The sequence below is a fragment of the Procambarus clarkii genome, chromosome 23 (assembly GCF_040958095.1).
Source record: "Procambarus clarkii isolate CNS0578487 chromosome 23, FALCON_Pclarkii_2.0, whole genome shotgun sequence".
In the NCBI taxonomy this organism is placed as follows: Eukaryota; Metazoa; Arthropoda; class Malacostraca; order Decapoda; family Cambaridae; genus Procambarus; species Procambarus clarkii.
Genome location: NC_091172.1, coordinates 35,018,984 through 35,037,999, shown reverse-complemented (window position 1 = coordinate 35,037,999; position 19,016 = coordinate 35,018,984). Strand labels below are relative to the sequence as shown.

Below are 19,016 nucleotides of genomic sequence, written 5' to 3'. Positions count from 1 at the left end.
GACAAACCGAAAAAGGTTATGAATTTATGTTGCAAAGACTGCCTAACCTAACCTAAACTATCCTAATCTAACCTTCCTAGGCGTAATACTTGCTATCAGATGCCTAATATAGTTCATATATGTGCTATACTAGGCCTAGGAATATTTTAGAATAGTCTACTATCAGTAGACTATACTAGGAATAGTCTACTATCGTGTTTCCTTATACATCAATATATGTACGTTGGTGTCACATAGTTACAAAATACTATCTAAACAGGAGGATGGGTTGTATAAAGATATTACTGTCTGGTCTCCGTCGCTGTTTGAGGTAACTTTAGATATTACTGACTCGTGTTTCATCACTCTTATGTTGGGTAGGAAGGCTAATCCTGTAGCTTCGTGGTATTATTGCTGTGTATGGGTTTACTATGTATATTTACTATTTGCATCTGCAGAATCGAGTTATTAGCTCTTGGACCCCGCCTTTCTAACCAATTTATTTTTCATCTATTATGTCTACTACATATATTTCTCAAACACACACACACACACACACACACACACACACACACACACACACACACACACACACACACACACACACACACACACACACACACACACACACACACACACAGTTCACTAACGTTCACTAACGTAGTTCACTAACGAAGAGGCAGTGGATTACATACTGCATCACAAACACTTACTCAGAGGTAGCGAAAATTACTACAACGTATATATTGATAAATTCATGATGAAAGAGGAACAGATAGCCCACAGAGCGAGCTAACCTCCTCGATACAACCCTTCCCATTTGAGCGTAGCTACACACCCCAGTGCTAATCCACCCCGTGCTAACCAGCTCACACCTGCTTCCCAGGTCACTCCCTCCCCAAATCAGCCCTCCCTACCCCTGCTTATCTCCCCAACACCTACCCTGACCCCTCTGACCCCACTGCATTCAAATCCATCTGCTTCATCCCACATTCCAAGGACCCCCTCATCCCCTCAACCCCCAAAACCCACCCAGCCTCATCCCCTCAACCCCCAAAACCCACCCAGCCCTCATCCCCTCAACCCCCAAAACCCACTCAGCCCTCATCCCCTCAACCCCCAAAGCCCACCCAGCCCCTCACCCCTCCAATTGCCCTTTCCTTCCATGTGACCCCCACCCCCTCTATCTCCCCCCCCAACCTCTCAACCTCTATCTGACCCCCAACCTTACGCTATCTCCCAACTCCTCTATGCCTATCAACTAGACTGACATAGTTGCAATTGATGAAACTAAAATTAACGACATGATGTCAGATGCAATCTTTCCAGAGGGCTACCAGGTGATACGAAAAGAGAGGGACACAGAGACAGGGAAGGGAAGTGGCACTCCTAATGAAGCAGAAATGTAAGTTTGAAGACCTGGGAGATCGAGTTAGCAATGAGTGCACAAGCTCTATACATGGAACTCTGACAGCAGATTGGGAGGAAGATTGTGATCTTGGTAATCTACAATCCCCCTCTAAACAGCAGACGACCCAGGCAGGAGTATGATGACAACAACAAAGCATGTATAGATGAACTGCAGAAGGCAGCAACACTAGCCCACAGAATGAGAGCGAAGCTGCTGATCATGGAGGACCTAAATCATGGAGAGATAAATTGGGAATCAAGGAATCCCCATGGCGGAGACGAAACGTGGGGAGCAAAGTTAGTAGATGTTATAGACAGTAATTTCCTAACACAACATGTGAAGGAAGACACAAGGGAAAGAGGAGGAGATGCACCGAGCCTATTAGACCTGATTTGCACCCAGAACGTAGAAGATATCGAGAATTTGGAGCATTAAATACCTCTAGGGGCCAGCGACCATTGTGTCCTAGTCCTTGACTACATGATGGAATTCAAACTTGTGACCATGAGACAAGAGGTCTGGGAAAGGAGAGTTGACTACAGGAAAGGGGACTACAGGAGGATAAGGGACTATCTGGGAGAAGTGCAGTGGGAGGAAGAAATTAGAGGAAAAACAGTCCAAGATATGATGGACCTAGTCATACAGAAATGCCGGGAGGTCGAAGAGAGATTTATACCAACATTAAAGGAAAAAAATAAGAGGGAATATAATAACCTATGGTTTAATAGACAGTGTCAGGAAGCAAAAATGGTCAGCAGGCGGGAGTGGAGGAAGTACAGAAGACAAAGGACAGAGGACAACAGGATCAGATACAACAGAGCTAGAAACTATTACATTAACATAAGACGAACATCGGAAAGGGACTATGAGAACGATATTGCACTCAAAGCGAAAAAACAACCTAAGTTACTACACAGTCATATAAGAAGAAAAATGTCGGTGAACGACCAAGTGACAAGACTAAGGAAAACAGAGAGGGCATATACTGTAAGTGACAGCGGTAAGGGACGAGAAGTCGGATTGGCGAACAGTAACGAATGGAGTTCCTCAAGGATCGATGCTGGGACCAATTCTATTTCTTGTATATGTTAACGACATGTTTACAGGCGTAGAGTCCTACATGTCGATGTTCGTGGATGATGTAAAGTTGATGAGAAGAGTTGTGACAGATGAGGATTGCAGGATCCTCCAAGAGGACCTGAACAGGTTGCAGAGATGGTCAGATAAATGGCTACTGGAGTTCAACACGAGCAAATGTAAAGTTATGAAAATGGGACTAGAAGATAGGAGACCAAAGGGACTGTACTTAATGAAGGGGAACAGCCTACCTGTGACGACGCGAGAAAGAGACCTGGGCATGGACGTAACATCTATTCTATCTCCTGAAGCCTATATAAATAGGATAACGACAGCAGCGTACTCTACACTGGCAAAAGTTAGATTATCATTCAGAAATCTAAGAAAGGAGGCATTTAGGGCACTTTACACTGCCTACGTGAGGCCAGTCTTAGAGTATGCCGCCTCATCATAGAGTCCCCATCTGAAGAAGCATATAAGGAAACTGGAAAAGGTTCAGAGGTTTGCAACGAGACTCGTCCCATAGTTACGTGGGATGGGATATGAGGAGCGCCTGAGGGAACTGTGCCTTACGACACTAGAAAGAAGAAGGGAGAGGGGGGACATGATAGGAACGTATAAAATACTCAGGGGGATTGACAGAGTGGAATTAGACGAAATGTTCACACGGAATAGTAACAGAACGAGGGGACATGGGTGGAAGCTGGAAACTCAGATGAGTCACAGGGATGTTAGGAAGTTTTCTTTAGCGTGAGAGTAGTGGGAAAATGGAATGCACTTAAGGAGCAGGTTGTGGAAGCAAATACTATTCATAGTTTTAAAACTAGATATGATAGGGAAATAGGACCGGAGTCATTGCTGTAAACAACGGATGCTCGAAAGGCGGGATCCAAGAGTCAATGCTCGATCCTGCAGACACAATTAGGGGAGTACACACACACCCCAGGAGCAGCCCGTGACAGCTGACTAACTCCCAGGTACCTATTTACTGCTAGGTAACAGGGGCATTCAGGGTGAAAGAAACTTTGCCCATTTGTTTCTGCCTGGTGCGGGAATCGAACCCGCGCCACAGAATTACGAGTCCTGCGCGCTATCCACCAGGCTACCAGGCCCCCTGTGTGTGTGTGTGTGTGTGTGTGTGTGTGTGTGTGTGTGTGTGTGTGTGTGTGTGTGTGTGTGTGTGTGTGTGTGTGTGTGTGTTTGTGTGTGATAAACTGAGAGAACTGTTTCTCACTCCGTGGCCCAGTGCAACACTCATCAACCATTATCTGGTTCGTTGCAACTCATCTACCTTGAGGTTACCTTGAGGTGATTCTGGGGCTCAGCGACCCCACGGCCCGGTCGTCGACCAGGCCTCCTTGTTGCTGGTCTAATAATGTTGCTGGATCTAATGATAATAATAATAATAATAATAATAATAATAATAATAATAATAATAATAATATTTTATTTAGTAAAAGTACATACATGGATGCAGAGTTACAAACATTCTGATGGATTTATAGATGTAGGTAGTACATACAATACGTAAAGCCACTAGTACGCATAGCGTCTCGGGCAACGGACAATCGAGGTTTGTTTTGATGTGGAGTTGACCTCCGGGCCTAGCAACCTCTGGAGGGTTATTAAGGCAACCACATTTTCTCGCCTCGCCACCAGCATGTATATATTTATCTTGAACAGTCCAGGCCTATAGTAAACTTTCAGTGAGTATACACCGAGAAACAGTATACATACGCCTCTGGATATACATATACACGGAGAGGCAGGGTACCATTCATCGTGCACATGTTCTATGTATAAAGGAGTTTTAACTTCATATAATCTTCAAAGAGGAGCACAAGACACAGAGACATTGTATGTATAAGCGGCCGGGTCAACCAGAAGCATTGTTTCATTTATAACAAAGTACAAAGTACAAGCTCTCTTAACATTAAACCCTTAACTACCGCCCGTGTCAGTTAGTGTACTCTTAACTTTGCAACAACAGACTTTATGTTAATGTATCAATTGTTATACATATATATATATATATATATATATATATATATATATATATATATATATATATATATATATATATATATATATATATATATATATATATATATATATATATATGAAAATTCGTTAATTTCTTCACTAAGTCGAAGGAGACAAACACGACATTTATAAATGTTAAATCTATAACGATGAACTATGTACAGTTGTTAACCTCAAATAGCCTAAATGGGAAACAAAAAACTAGAGAACATATCTGTGATCATTTTGATTCTGATATTCTTGATTTTTGTTCCTCCTTTTCCAGCAATACAAAAGTATGATCACTAATATATATAGAGAGCGAGAGACAGATGTACCCAATGTCCACGTCACAGTCACAGCAGCTGACTGTCATCAGCTGATGTTTGTTATTGTCCACGTCACAGTCACAGCAGCTGGCTGTCATCAGCTGATGTTTGTTATTGTCCACGTCACAGTCACAGCAGCTGGCTGTCATCAGCTGATGTTTGTTATTGTCCACGTCACAGTCACAGCAGCTGGCTGTCATCAGCTGATGTTTGTTATTGTCCACGTCACAGTCACAGCAGCTGGCTGTCATCAGCTGATGTTTGTTATTGTCCACGTCACAGTCACAGCAGCTGGCTGTCATCAGCTGATGTTTGTTATTGTCCACGTCACAGTCACAGCAGCTGACTGTCATCAGCTGATGTTTGTTATTGTCCACGTCACAGTCACAGCAGCTGGCTGTCATCAGCTGATGTTTGTTATTGTCCACGTCACAGTCACAGCAGCTGACTGTCATCAGCTGATGTTTGTTATTGTCCACGTCACAGTCACAGCAGCTGGCTGTCATCAGCTGATGTTTGTTATTGTCCACGTCACAGTCACAGCAGCTGACTGTCATCAGCTGATGTTTGTTATTGTCCACGTCACAGTCACAGCAGCTGACTGTCATCAGCTGATGTTTGTTATTGTCCACGTCACAGTCACAGCAGCTGGCTGTCATCAGCTGATGTTTGTTATTGTCCACGTCACAGTCACAGCAGCTGACTGTCATCAGCTGATGTTTGTTATTGTCCACGTCACAGTCACAGCAGCTGGCTGTCATCAGCTGATGTTTGTTATTGTCCACGTCACCGTTGAGTGGCCTCGCCCTGTGTTCCACTCCCATCACACACTGTCCCTTGCCCCATCCCCTCCCTCTCATTGTCTCTTACATCCACTTCCCTCCCTTTACCCCTCCCCTCCGATATCCCACTCCCTTCCCATGCCCCACTTCCCTCCCATTCCCCACTCCCAAACACCCAGTCGATAACGCCCACAGTATGCTAATTGCTTCCGTATATCCACGCCTTCATATGGAAGAACTTAAGAAAGAACACAACTCTTGAAGCCGTAGAGAAGGTAGTGAGCCCAGCAGAAGAGGTCGTCTTCGAAGTATCAGGTGAACTTAAACGTGGAATGAGGTCTCTGGGGGCGCCGGCCTGGGCGTCGGCCGGGGCAGGGACCTCGCCCCGCCCGAGAGACTCCTGCCGATGGTGGCGTGAGCGATGGGGCGAGACGGGTGGGTGTAGGCGTGGGCGTACTGCTGGTCGGTGGGCGGAGGCAGTGGGCGGGGGAGCGGGGCGCGGCCTCAGACCTGCTCGTACTTGGCCCTGTTGATGTTACGGGCGAGGCAGCAGGCCAGCACCACGCCCACCAGCTGTATAGAGGGGACAAGCATTAGACACCCAAGCTGATGTTATCCATAACTCTAGTCAAATTAACCTTGTTAATCTGGCCTAGTTAGGCGACTCTAGCTAAACATGACTACCAGGGTTAGATCAGTGATTCAAGCACGAATCTTCTCTATATTTTTTCTTCGCTCGAGAAGGAAGTTGGATATTTAACTGTCTAAAGTTCATTTTACAGTTTTATGGCCTGACGACAAGAGATGTGTTTAGTTGAACCTGTCAACATTTTCAAAGGCAGAGCTGAAGTAGATACAAGTAAGTGAATGTATAACTAAGAAGGATGAGGTTAAGTAAGGTGTCGGATGGGCCAATAGGCCAGCAGCTACTGTTTCCTTACTTCTTATGTCCATACGTTGACTGGGTCTATCTATGGTGGATTTCCACATTTCGCAAAAGTCAACTCAATCAGGACCAAAATACTCTCTTAAATCTGGAAATAAAGTATCACGTTATGTCCAGAGCAAGTGAGAAGGCCCGGAAGGTGGGGCTGGAGACCCTGCTGGACCCTGCTGGACCCTGCTGGACCCTGCTGGACCCTGCTGGACCCTGCTGGACCTTGCTGGACGCCACCTTGAGGCATCATGGAAGGTCACCACCAACGATAGTGCAGCACAGCTTCTGGAGGAGGGAGGAAAGACTCGAGGCAACTACAGATACACCAGACTCTCCTGACCTCAAAGCGGTTCAGCAGGTTCAGCTGTGTGTGAGTACGGAAATAGTTGTCAGAAGATATGCTAAATCGGCAATTTACGTCATCCTTAAAAAGGATGAATATTTTGAGAAAATTTACCTCATTCTTTCTGACCAAACTAAATTCCGAAAGATCAAGGGATTCTGCTGCCGAATTCAAACCAAAGGTAAACATATTGGTTGAAATTGTTAATGCCAAAATATCTGGACTTCACCGGCGAAAACTATTGGAGAGTATAAGCCTGGATGTTCCTATTGGAATGTCAAGACCCACAAACCTGGAAACCCATTTCGACCCTTCACCAGCCAGATACCCACTCCCACGGACAGACTGACTAACAGACTCAAAGTACTCCTTACGTGTACTTTCAGCCTTAAGTCTCTAAAGAAATTTGTTGACTTATTTCTGGGGTCACGAGCAGTGGGCGTGAGATGGGCCCAGGATGTTGAGCTGCTCTTCACCAACCTGCCCGTGGATGAGACTATGGGCATGATGATGGAGACTATTGGGATCCAGTTTGTACTCCGCTGGTCAACGCAGAATGCACACTTAGACAAACACTCGAGGCACTAAAGACGCACCCTTCCTAAGCCCTGATGCTCATACAAATAGATCGTGAAGCCATCGGTTCTAACCATGATAACAAATTAACCCTAGAAATAGTGCTTTAAAAACTCATAGAAAACGAGAGCACAGTGGAAATTTCCTCCAGTAGAAAATGTGGATATTATTGCCACGTCGCTATTCAATTCACCAGCTATATTATTGGGAATTATCCTGAATACAGCAGTCTCTGGACTGTAAACATCATAAAAACATTTCCCTTGAATCAACTAAATTATCAGAATTAAAATAAAGTGAATGTAGGTCTTAACCACTGCTTGACATCTGGACAAAACAGTGTAGGCGTCAGTAGGAAGGAGGCCACAGGGAGTCACCAATTAATTTAACCTGTCTCGCTGCGGCAAATTTAGCTCCGATAATGTATCCTTTTACCAGTGTTATGGGATGTAAAGTGCTTCCATTATCAACACACATTGTCGACAACAAGGTAGATGTTCTTTCCAAAACTCGTCTATTACCTGTTTCACTCCTGCTCAAAAATGTTATAGGTAGAGTGAGCCGGTTAGAATGCGAGGGAAACACAAAACAAGGCCAATATTCCGTGGACCTTATCTCATAAATTATACCCACATTTCCTCTGATATAGCTGTTATATTTAGGATTACTACTATTATTTGTGAGTGCCCTTCGACAGGTGTAATTGAAGAGGAAGAAGTAACACAAGTTACCTTGTACACCAGTACAGGTGTTGATGCCAGTCTCAACCACCAGCATTATTTGGTGGGATCATTCTTGTTCCTAACTGCTGGAGCAGGCCCACTATACACAGATAAGGCCTTCACATTTAGTTACTAACATATGTAGTTTAATACTGTAGTAAATGTCTACAAACCTATAATTTATATTGATGACTACATAAATATACCATAAACCCGCTAGAATGTGTAAGGAAAGCGATTTGTGAGAATATTAAATCATACAGTCCACTTTAAACATCATAATTTGCTATCGAAAAATATAAATTAACGTAAAAATATGAATTACTATATAAATTAAAATAAACTAAATAAATATAAATCTCACAAGTCAAATCCCCACAGTGAGGGTAAACTGGGTCTCCTACATGTAACATTCTCGGAAAGAAATAGTGACCTTCACACTGCACCAAGGAAGCCAACTTAGCAATGTGTCTTAGTGACCCCCTGACAGTACAGGCGAAGTGCTATGGTTTTGAAGTATTATTTCCAGGCAAATGTATTGGGGGTTTAAATGTCCAAAATCTACTTAAATGTGAATTATAAAAAATCACACATATTGCAGAAGACTAGATAAAAAAATTGCATTTCTTATCTTAACGGGAGAACCTGTTTTAAAATATTACTAATAAAGCCTCAACCACAGAGTGAACTAATAAGATGACTTGTGCTGATCTTGGTCTACAAGTCTAGGTAACCCAAGAGCAGTTCTGACTCTGACACATCGAAGGTCGACTTCCACATTCAGTCCAGATCCTATTTTAGTTTTCATGAGAAGTTGGAAAATGTAGATTATGTTGTTGGGAAAAGTAAAAGTGAGCGAGAAACCTCTGCTACGCCCAGGCACGACTTGGATATCTTACTCCAGAACATAATACATTCTTTCTGAGAGATCATAACCACTGAAGTCGCTCACAAGGTCAGTAAAGTCTTCTGCAGACGATGAGTGACAACAGCGTGACAAGATACGATGACCGAACCACACGTCAGAAAAGGAAGAAACGACGACGTGTCGGTCCGTCACGGACCGACACGTCGCCGTTTCGTCGTCTTCATTTTCTGAGGTGTAGTTCGGTCATCAATAAATTCTCTCAGAATATTATTATTAATTAACAAAAGCAAATACCAATTTCTTTTATAAGCAATACAATTTTTTTTATTTCTAACTAGCTTTAAATGTTCTTCAGACACATGTGAAAATATGTGTTATGTTGGTGTTGCAGCGAGGAGAAGAGTTCCACTAATAAACTTGCCGCCTCTTCTGTATTATAGGCGTCCTGCTTGTCACCAAACGTCTCCAACTTGTCGAAATTGTCTTTCCTTACTTGCCTGCCATAGTTCAAGTTTTATCAGAACATCCTTGAGTTTATTAATAAAGTCAGTGGCTATATGAGCCCTTGGCAAAGAATGGTTGAGAATATCTAGGCGAGTAAATATACCAACATGATAGGCAAGAGGATTAACTGACTTTGAATCACTTAATTTGCATGATACATCTGAAATTCCCTCTTGACTTTACTGCTGAAGAACACTTTCAGCTCGTCCTGTAGTTAAAGCATTCTCTTAACAACATTTCCTCGAGATGACCATCAAAGCTTTGTGTGATAAAAGTGTTTAATGACCAGACTCAAACCCGAGCACAAAATACTGAGCAGGATAGTATTGAGAACACTTCACTTTATAAACTGACTGTGGTACGAGTCACTTTCTTTAGTTCACTAGACACTAAACTCTGCCTATGTACCTGTAGTGAAAATGTTTTGTCTAATTGTTAACAGTTTCAATTCTTGTTTTAAAGCCCGACAGACTCTCAGCTTATCCAGAGCTCCATCTACTGAGGAAGTACTTAAAGTATGCCACTGTAGTCCCACTATTTGAAGAATGAATCAACTAGTTCACAAATATTTGCACCTATAGTTGAAGCTTCGTGAGGCTGGCAAAAGAGAAAGCCTTCCTTAAAATCCTCCTTCTTTATGTATATCTTTTTTTTTTGAGATATATACAAGAGTTGTTACATTCTTGTACAGCCACTAGTACGCGTAGGGTTTCGGGCAGGTCCCTGGAATACGATCCCCGCCGCGAAGAATCGTTTTTACAACCAAGTACACATTTTACTGTTGAGTTAAACAGAGGCTACAGTTAAGGATTTGCGCCCAGTAAATCCTCCCCGGCCAGGATACGAACCCATAACAAAGCGCTCGGGGAACGTCAGGTGAGTGTCTTACCACTACACCACAGAGACTAACCAAGGCTGAAAGAGGAATGTCGAATCTCGAATGTCAACATCTGAGGTACGTCTGCGGCTTCGTCCAACTGGACACCAAATGTACCGCACGGACTGTTTGTATATCGGAAACAACCAGGCCTCTGATATCTACGGACTTGTCAACTATACATCACTGGACAGTGTTAACTGATAATGCCAAGGTATGGAGCTACTTACCATATTGTGTTGGGGAACAATATGGTAAGTAACTCCATATCTTGGCATTATCAGTTAACACTGTCCAGTGATGTATAGTCGACAAAATATGGAGCTACTTACCATATTGTCCCCCAACACAATATCTATTATGCCTGTGTTACATGAAGCCTTTGCCTACACCAGCGTCTCTCCTCTGAGGTGAGGATGACTGCACTCTCACCGCTCCAATATTTGAGTGGTTCAACATGGCTTCCCGGAGCTTGAAGAAGTTCAGATCTTTTCCTTTCTGCTCTCACTCACACTGGAGCTTTACAGTCTATCCTTGGTTGACTGTTGGCTCTTATCACGAGAACACTCAGGCTCGCCAAGAAATATTTCCAAAACAAGTTGATCTGGAAAGGTTCTCCAGTCACCAGTGATCTGGATGTCTCCTGCACTGTAAACCCCTGAGACACCTACAGTAACACTAACCACTGAGACACCTACACTAACACTAACCACTGAGACACCTACACTAACCACTAACCTGGAAGCCAGCGAAGCAGAGGGAGCTGACGAGGAGGAGTCCCGTACTAGACTCCAGGAACTGGACGACGGTGGAGTAGCAGCCCTGTGGAGTGTGAGAGAGGCGTCACAACCCTTCCCGTCACGGAGGCAACCATTAAGGTGCTTGCCGAAGGTTAAAGAGATACGGAAAACATACAAATAAAGATAATGAACACGTCGGTGTTTTTATGTCCTTAATACTACACAAGGGAAAAACAGAACACAACAAAAAGGGCTAAAAGGGCTCCTGTATATATATATATATATATATATATATATATATATATATATATATATATATATATATATATATATATATATATATATATATATATATATATATATATATATATATATATATATATATATATATAACTGGGCCTAGGCCCAGGTGTGCATAGGTGTGACCTAGTACACAATGACATGATTATTAATATGAAGCAATATTGAAACTTGCCATAGAAAGTGACGAAAGTTATTTTGAGGCAAAGCTGATTTCTCTTACTTATTTACATGTATTATACAACTTTTGTCATACTAGCTTAATGCTTTCTCTTGATAATTTAGTTTTGATTGATAAGACTATCTTAAGACTTCCAGGACCTCCTTACGACCCTCGGTGTGTGAAGCAATTTGATCGTTATCCTAAAATTGTTGTGAGAATATTTCTGGAGCGTGAGACACGGTGGGAGGTCCGTGAGGTGGTCCAGCACCTACCTGAGGGTGTAGGGCGAGGCACACGTTGTCCTGGGCCTCCCTGCAGCAGGAGTCGGGGTAGGGCGTGTCGTGGGTCTGACCAAAGGGCATGGCTACCCAGTCGCTGGCGTTCTGGATGCCGCAACAGTTAAGCTGCAAGAGTGTTGCGCCATGAGTATGTGAGACGTCACAAGCCTCATCCTCTCTATAACCTCCGGGCGCTTAATTAATTTATATTTAATGTCTGTGTTGGAGTGGGTGCGGCCCCCAGGGTGGACACAATGTGGGTGAGGCCCCCAGGGTGACACAGTGTGGCTGAGGCCCCCAGGGTGACACAATGTGGGTGAGGCCCCCAGGGTGACACAGAGTGGCTGAGGCCCCCCAGGGTGACACAATGTGGGTGAGGCCCCCAGGGTGACACAGAGTGGCTGAGGCCCCCAGGGTGACACAATGTGGGTGAGGCCCCCAGGGTGACACAGAGTGGCTGAGGCCTCCAGGGTGACACAGAGTGGCTGAGGGCCCCCAGGGTGACACAGAGTGGGTGAGGGCCCCCAGGGTGACACAGAGTGGCTGAGGCCCCCAGGGTGACACGGAGTGGCTGAGGCCCCCCAGGGTGACACAGCTAGCCAATATATTAATATACCATCATTACATACATGCCGTAAACTATATATTCTTACGGAATCAAATATATATTGTTACTGAATACGAAAGAAAGTATTCAGAAAAAAAAGAAAAAGAAAGCTCAGTTCTTCTCTATGTATTATCTATGGTCTTCTTCACTTTAGAATGAAGTTTAGACATTAACTCTCACAAGTTTATTTTACAATTTAATTATGGCTAAGACATATGTTTCGTTGAACCTTGTCAACCATTGTCAAAGACAGAGTAGAAGTGAATACAGTGTAGGTGGTGTGACTCAGTATATGAGGGAGAGTGAGGTGAAGTACGGCATGGGTCAGTATAGGCCCACTGCACCCTACCGTCTTCTGTGTTCCAATATACAAGGCACGTGACAATGACGTCACGTTTTTTACACAACAGATACTGAAAAATATAGGCAACATGTACCAGGTTAATATATGTAACAGAAGTGCATTGATAGCGCAGGAGACAAGGAAGTTGAAGATTAACACACACACCTACACACACACACACACTCGGGGGCCTCGTAGCCTGGTGGATAGCGCGGCAGGACTCGTAATTCTGTGGCGCGGGTTCGATTCCCGCACGAGGCAGAAACAAATGGGCAAAGTTTCTTTTCACCCTAAGTGCCCCTGTTACCTAGCAGTAAATAGGTACCTGGGAGTTAGTCAGCTGTCACGGGCTGCTTCCTGGGGTGTGTGTGTGTGTGGGGTGGGGAAAAAAAAAGTAGTTAGTAAACAGTTGATTGACAGTTGAGAGGCGGGCCGAAAGAGCAAAGCTCAACCCCCGCAAAAAACACAACACAACTAGTAAACACAACTAGTAAACACACACACACACACACACACGGGTAGATATGACAGAGCCCGATAGGCTCAGGAATCTGTACACCTGTTGATTGACGGTTGAGAGGCGGGACCAAAGAGCCAGAGCTCAACCCCCGCAAACACAACTAGGTGAGTACTAGGTGAGTACACACACACACACACACACACACACACACACACACACCAACCGTATTTTGGAGACTATCGACGGCGCTCCTCATGGTGGGGGAGCGGTCGTACTCGGTGAAGGCTCTGGTGAGCCCGTCCTCGTAGCCCACCTTCAGCTGCTTCCTGAAGGCCCCGTGCTCACGCCAGACCCCACCATGATGACGAAGATCACCAGCAGGAAGGCTGCGTACTGCACACCATGTCAGGAGACCATGAGGGTCACCCCAGGAGACCACGGCAGGAGACCACGGCAGGAGACCATGGGAGGAGACCACGGCAGGAGACCATGGGAGGAGACCACAGACAGGAGACCATGGGAGGAGGATTTTTATAATTCGGTGAGAGCCACGAAAATTTGAATAATAGATGATATGAAATGAAAACATCTGTTACGCCCTGACTACAAGACGCATAAACCTTGCTAATATGGTCCATAAATCCTAGTTACAACTTCCTTTCACAATGGAACACATGGCCGCTAAAGCTAGGTACAAAGATTTAAGGACAGCTACCAGGGGTTAAACTCTTACCAATGTTATAAGCCTTAACTAAATGTTAAAGGAAAGTATTGAGGAGAACACGTTATGTCATGCTTACTGTTATGACTCCCAGGTAGCCTTGTGAGAGGTATTCTACCCACCTGACTACAGGTAGCAGTCAGGGGGAGGTAGGTAATTAAGTAAACGTTAGTGAAAGATCAGGCTCCTCTGATCTTTCATGGCTGAATAGAGGACAGGCAGAAGACGTCTTATGTATGACCCTCTGTCCTGCGTGACAGTGAATACTAGCATTAACCTCAATTTAATAAGACTATCAAAATCCTCAGATTCGGCAAAATTGTAATTAATTTTGTCAATAAAGATGTTAATAATAATAATAAAGGCAGGAAGACAAGCCTCTTATAGAAGCTAGATGAATTGAGATGTCGACATTTTGTTACACGTCGTGACGCGGACGGAGGTCGTAACGCGCCACTTGAGTTGCTACAGTCGTCAGAAATAGACGTACGTCAGTGTCTCCTGGGAAGAAAGAAGAATATAGGTTCTTGGTTTAGTGTTTGAGTTAAGACTACTTCTTACAAAGTGTGAGGAAGCTGTCGGGGACGTCGTACGTCATTTGTCAGTGATCGTGAGCACTATTATGGACGACCTGAAGCCTGCGTCCTGCTCGTATCCTGTGTGCACCCTAATGTGAAGTACCCTTCGAGTGGAGGAAAGTAAGCAGGTGTTTCTGTGTGAAACCTGTCAGGCGACATCGTAGACTCAAGTCGGAACTGTGAGAAGGTTTGAGAGACTGTCCAAAAGGATTTTGTTGACGACCAAGAGTAGCGCCGTGTTGGCGCGTCAGAGGGCAAGTGTGGTCCAACCTAAATTTCTGAGGTTTGTGTGGGAGAAGTTCGTGGTGGAACTTTGTGTCTGATGAAGATTATATAGTGGACCTCCAAGTGTGGAGCTGAACTTAAAGTGTTCAGAGAGAGAGAGAGAGAGAGAGAGAGAGAGAGAGAGAGAGAGAGAGAGAGAGAGAGAGAGAGAGAGAGAGAGACGGTCACAAACAGGTTGAGAGAGGTCAGTAACATAGTGAAAGGGGAGTAGTAGCTCATCCCATAATAAGGATAGTGGGGGGGGGAGTAATGGCGGCTCGACAGGGTGTGTATTCAAGACCAATAGGCCAGATTGGAGCCGATTCCCCAAGTAAATTTGACGTTGATCCCCTCTACGCGTATACAACGCTTTCAGGGTGATCCTCCAATATACACTCCTGCGTCCATTACTGATTGTTTGACGACAGCAGCAGCAGAGTAGTTGTAGTGGTTGGTCTTATTTCATCAAGGAAGTGGTTGGGGTCTCTGACGTTAGTAGGTAAAGTAAAGTTCGGTATCAAGTTTATAAAATCCCCCAATCCCTGATATTACACAACACACGTAAAAGATGATGGACAGGATAGGAGCTGGTGGTGGGATGACAGGGTGATGGAACGATGTTCAGCCTGATGAACCACCAGGGATGAAACTCGGACTTGTAAGAAGTAGAGCCGTCGTTCTACCGACTAGTCCAAGTGTATGGACAAACTAAATGGCAATTGAAGCCCACCGCAATGTCTGTAATGTGACGCTTCAAAGGTCTCATGATGTTAAAAAAAATCATCCTAGTTACAATGTGCTTCATCTCTTGGACTGGTCGTACGGAGACGGCCTCTCTTATTGCAGGTCGGCGTTCAATCCCCGATGGTCCGAAGTGGTTGGTTCCTTCAGTCCATCCCCGTTCCTATCCTCTCGTCACATCCCTTCCACGTAGGTATGTCAGTCATACTGGTTTAGCGCTCTCTCCTCACAATTTACCTCACCTTCCCCAGCTCTTAGTCTGTCACATATCCCCTCCACGTGTTATATAGCCATACTGGCCTCGAACGTTCTCCTCATAATCCCCCTCACAGCTACAAATCCCTGCTTGTCATCCATAAGAAGGCAGTGAGCGAGACACTCACGATGTAGAGGAGCACAGGCTGGCCCTTGGCGGTGCAGCAGCAGGCGAGGAGCCCCAGCAGGAGCATGAGGCCCCCGGTGGCCACCAGGACGTAGGGGGCGGTGGCGGAGAACTCGGCGGAGACCTCCACGTACTTGTACACCTCCACCTTCACCAGGATGCCGGCGGCCAGCATCATGGCCCCCATCACCTGTCCAGGTCACAGTGCAGCACTCAGGGTTACCAACTCTGCTTCTAATAGGTCATGAAATAACACGTAATGGCGGTAATGGAGTTGTGTGAAATGGGGAATAAATACAATTAACTAAATATTCAGATTCAAATCAAATAATATTGATGAATATTATTTAAATTAATATTGATGAATTACCGAGAAAATTGTACTAAGACACATACACGGGAATTAAAGTATATTTTCAGAATCACTGAACAAATCAACACAATTATTTGGACGGGAAATTTTGAAATAAATAATGAGATCATTTACATATATTTTCAACACAAAGAGCATGTAGGTGAATAGAACGTTCGGACTCCTCATCACCAGCATACGGGTGCCGGAATTCTGTGTGTGGGGCAGGTGTGTGCGGCAGGTGTGTGGGGCAGGTGTCTGGGGCAGGTGTGTGTGCAGCGGAAGTGTGTGGCAGGGATGCTGCGTCACATACCTGTAGTCGTCAGATGGCGTCTCTCAGTTTTACACCCCTTGGCTACGTGTGTGTGTGTGTGTGTACTCACCTAATTGTGCTTGCGGGGGTTGAGCTCTGGCTCTTTGGTCCCGCCTCTCAACCGTCAATCAACTGGTGTACAGATTCCTGAGCCTATTGGGCTCTATCATATCTACATTTGAAACTGTGTATGGAGTCAGCCTCCACCACATCACTTCCTAATGCATTCCATTTGCTAACTACTCTGACACTGAAAAAGTTCTTTCTAACGTCCTCTGTGGCTCATTTGGGTACTCAGCTTCCACCTGTGTCCCCTTGTTCGCGTCCCACCAGTGTTGAAAAGTTCGTCCTTGTTTACCCGGTCCGATACCCCTGATGGATTTTGTAGGTTGTGATCATGTCCCCCCTTACTCTTCTGTCTTCCAGTGTCGTGAGGTGCATTTCCCGCAGCCTTTCCTCATAACTCATGCCTCTTAGTTCTGGACTAGTCTAGTAGCATACCTTTGGACTTTTTCCAGCTTCGTCTTGTAGCTTGACAAGGTACGGGCTCCATGCTGGGGCCGCATACTCCAGGATTGGTCTTACATATGTGGTGTACAAGATTCTGAATGATTCCTTACACAGGTTCCTGAACGCCGTTCTGATGTTAGCCAGCCTCGCATATGCCGCAGACGTTATTCTCTTTATGTGGGCTTCAGGAGACAGGTTTGGTGTGATATCAACTCCTAGATCTTTCTCTCTGTCTGTTTCATTAAGTACTTCATCTCCTATTCTGTATCCTGTGCCTGGCCTCCTGTTTCCACTGCCTAGTTTCATTACTTTGCATTTACTCGGGTTGAACTTCAACAGCCATTTGTTGGCCCATTCACCTCAGTCTATCCAGGTCATCTTGTAGCCTCCTACTATCATCCTCTGTTTCAATCCTCCTCATAATTTTTGCATCGTCGGCAAACATTGAGAGGAACGAATCTATACCCTCTGGGAGATCATTTACATATACCAGAAACAGTATAGGTCCAAGGACTGACCCCCTGCGGGACTCCACTTGTGACGTCTCGCCAATCTGAGACCTCACCCCTCACACAGACTCGTTGTCTCCTGTTGCTTAGGTATTCCTCTATCCACCGGAGTACCTTCCCTCTCACTCCAGCCTGCATCTCCAACTTTCGCACTAGCCTCTTGTGGGGCACTGTATCAAAGGCTTTCTGACAATCCAAAAATATGCAGTCTGCCCACCCTTCTCTTTCTTGCCTTATTTTTGTGCCTGGTCGTAGAATTCAAGTAACCCTGTGAGGGCAGGACCTGCCATCCCTGAACCCATGTTGATGCTGTGTTACAAAGTTCCTTCGCTCCAGATGCTCCACTAGTTTTTTTCGCACAATCTTCTCCATCAGCTTGCATGGTATGCAGGTTAGGGACACTGGCCTGTAGTTCAGTGCCTCCTGTCTATCCCCTTTCTTGTATATCGGGACTACGTTAGCTGCTTTCCAAGTATCTGGCAGTTCCCCTGTTGCCAGTGATTTGTTATACACTATGGAGAGTGGTAGGCTCAGTTCTCTTGCTCCTTCCTTTAGAACCCCAAGGGGAGATTCCATCTGGGCCTATAGCCTTCGTCACGTCCAACTCTAGTAAACACTTCCTTACTTCCCCACTGGTAATCTCAAACTCTTCCAGTGGTTCCTGGTTAGCTATTCCCTCACTTACCTCTGAATTTCTCCTTGTTCTAAGGTGAAGACCTCCTGGAATTTCTTATTCAATTCCTCACACACTTCCTTGTCATTTGTAGTGAATCCTTCCGCCCCCTATCCTTAATCTCATAACCTGTTCCTTTACTGTTGTTTTTTCTCCTAATGTGGCTATGCAACAATTTAGGCTGAGTCTTTGCCTTGCTTGCGATGTCATTTTCGTATTGTCTTTCTGCCTCTCTTCTCATCCTGACATATTCATTCCTGGCATTCTGGTATCTTTCTCTGCTCTCCAGTGTCCTGTTTATTCCCTATAGTTTCTCCATGCCCTTTTACTTTGCTGCTTAGCTAGCCTACATCTTTGATTAAACCATGGGTTTCTCATCTTCATTTCTCCGTTTTCCTTTTGGACTGGGACAAACTTGTTTGCTGCGTCCTTGCACTTCTGCGTGATGTAATCCATCATATCTTGGGCCGTCTTTCCCCTGAGCTCTGTTTCCCATGCTATATCTGTTAGGAATTTTCTTATCCCCTCATAGTTTCCCTTTCGGTATGCTAACCTTTTGGTTTCGGTATCCCTCCTCGAGTTCAATAACCCTTCTTCAATCAAGTACTCAAACACCAGTACACTGTGGTCGCTCATTCCTACTGGGTCCTCAAAA

At 44.8% G+C, this 19,016-nt stretch overlaps 2 protein-coding genes across 2 annotated transcripts in view; both read right to left on the bottom strand.

Annotated features, from left to right (window-relative positions):
- Positions 1-3,897: 3,897 nt before the first annotated feature.
- The window catches only part of LOC123764018 (tetraspanin-7), a 36,875-nt gene continuing 21,756 nt past the window's right edge, over positions 3,898-19,016 (bottom strand). Inside the window, 6 exon segments of the mRNA XM_045751468.2 lie at positions 3,898-6,173; positions 11,166-11,249; positions 11,903-12,034; positions 13,542-13,654; positions 13,657-13,711; positions 16,006-16,194. Of these exon segments, the coding sequence (XP_045607424.2) occupies positions 6,105-6,173; positions 11,166-11,249; positions 11,903-12,034; positions 13,542-13,654; positions 13,657-13,711; positions 16,006-16,194 (642 nt within the window). The 3' untranslated portion in view covers positions 3,898-6,104.
- LOC138367810 (uncharacterized) lies at positions 4,731-5,678 on the bottom strand. The gene has a single exon (XM_069329784.1). It carries the CDS (start codon positions 5,676-5,678, stop codon positions 4,731-4,733), a length of 948 nt encoding a protein of 315 aa, XP_069185885.1.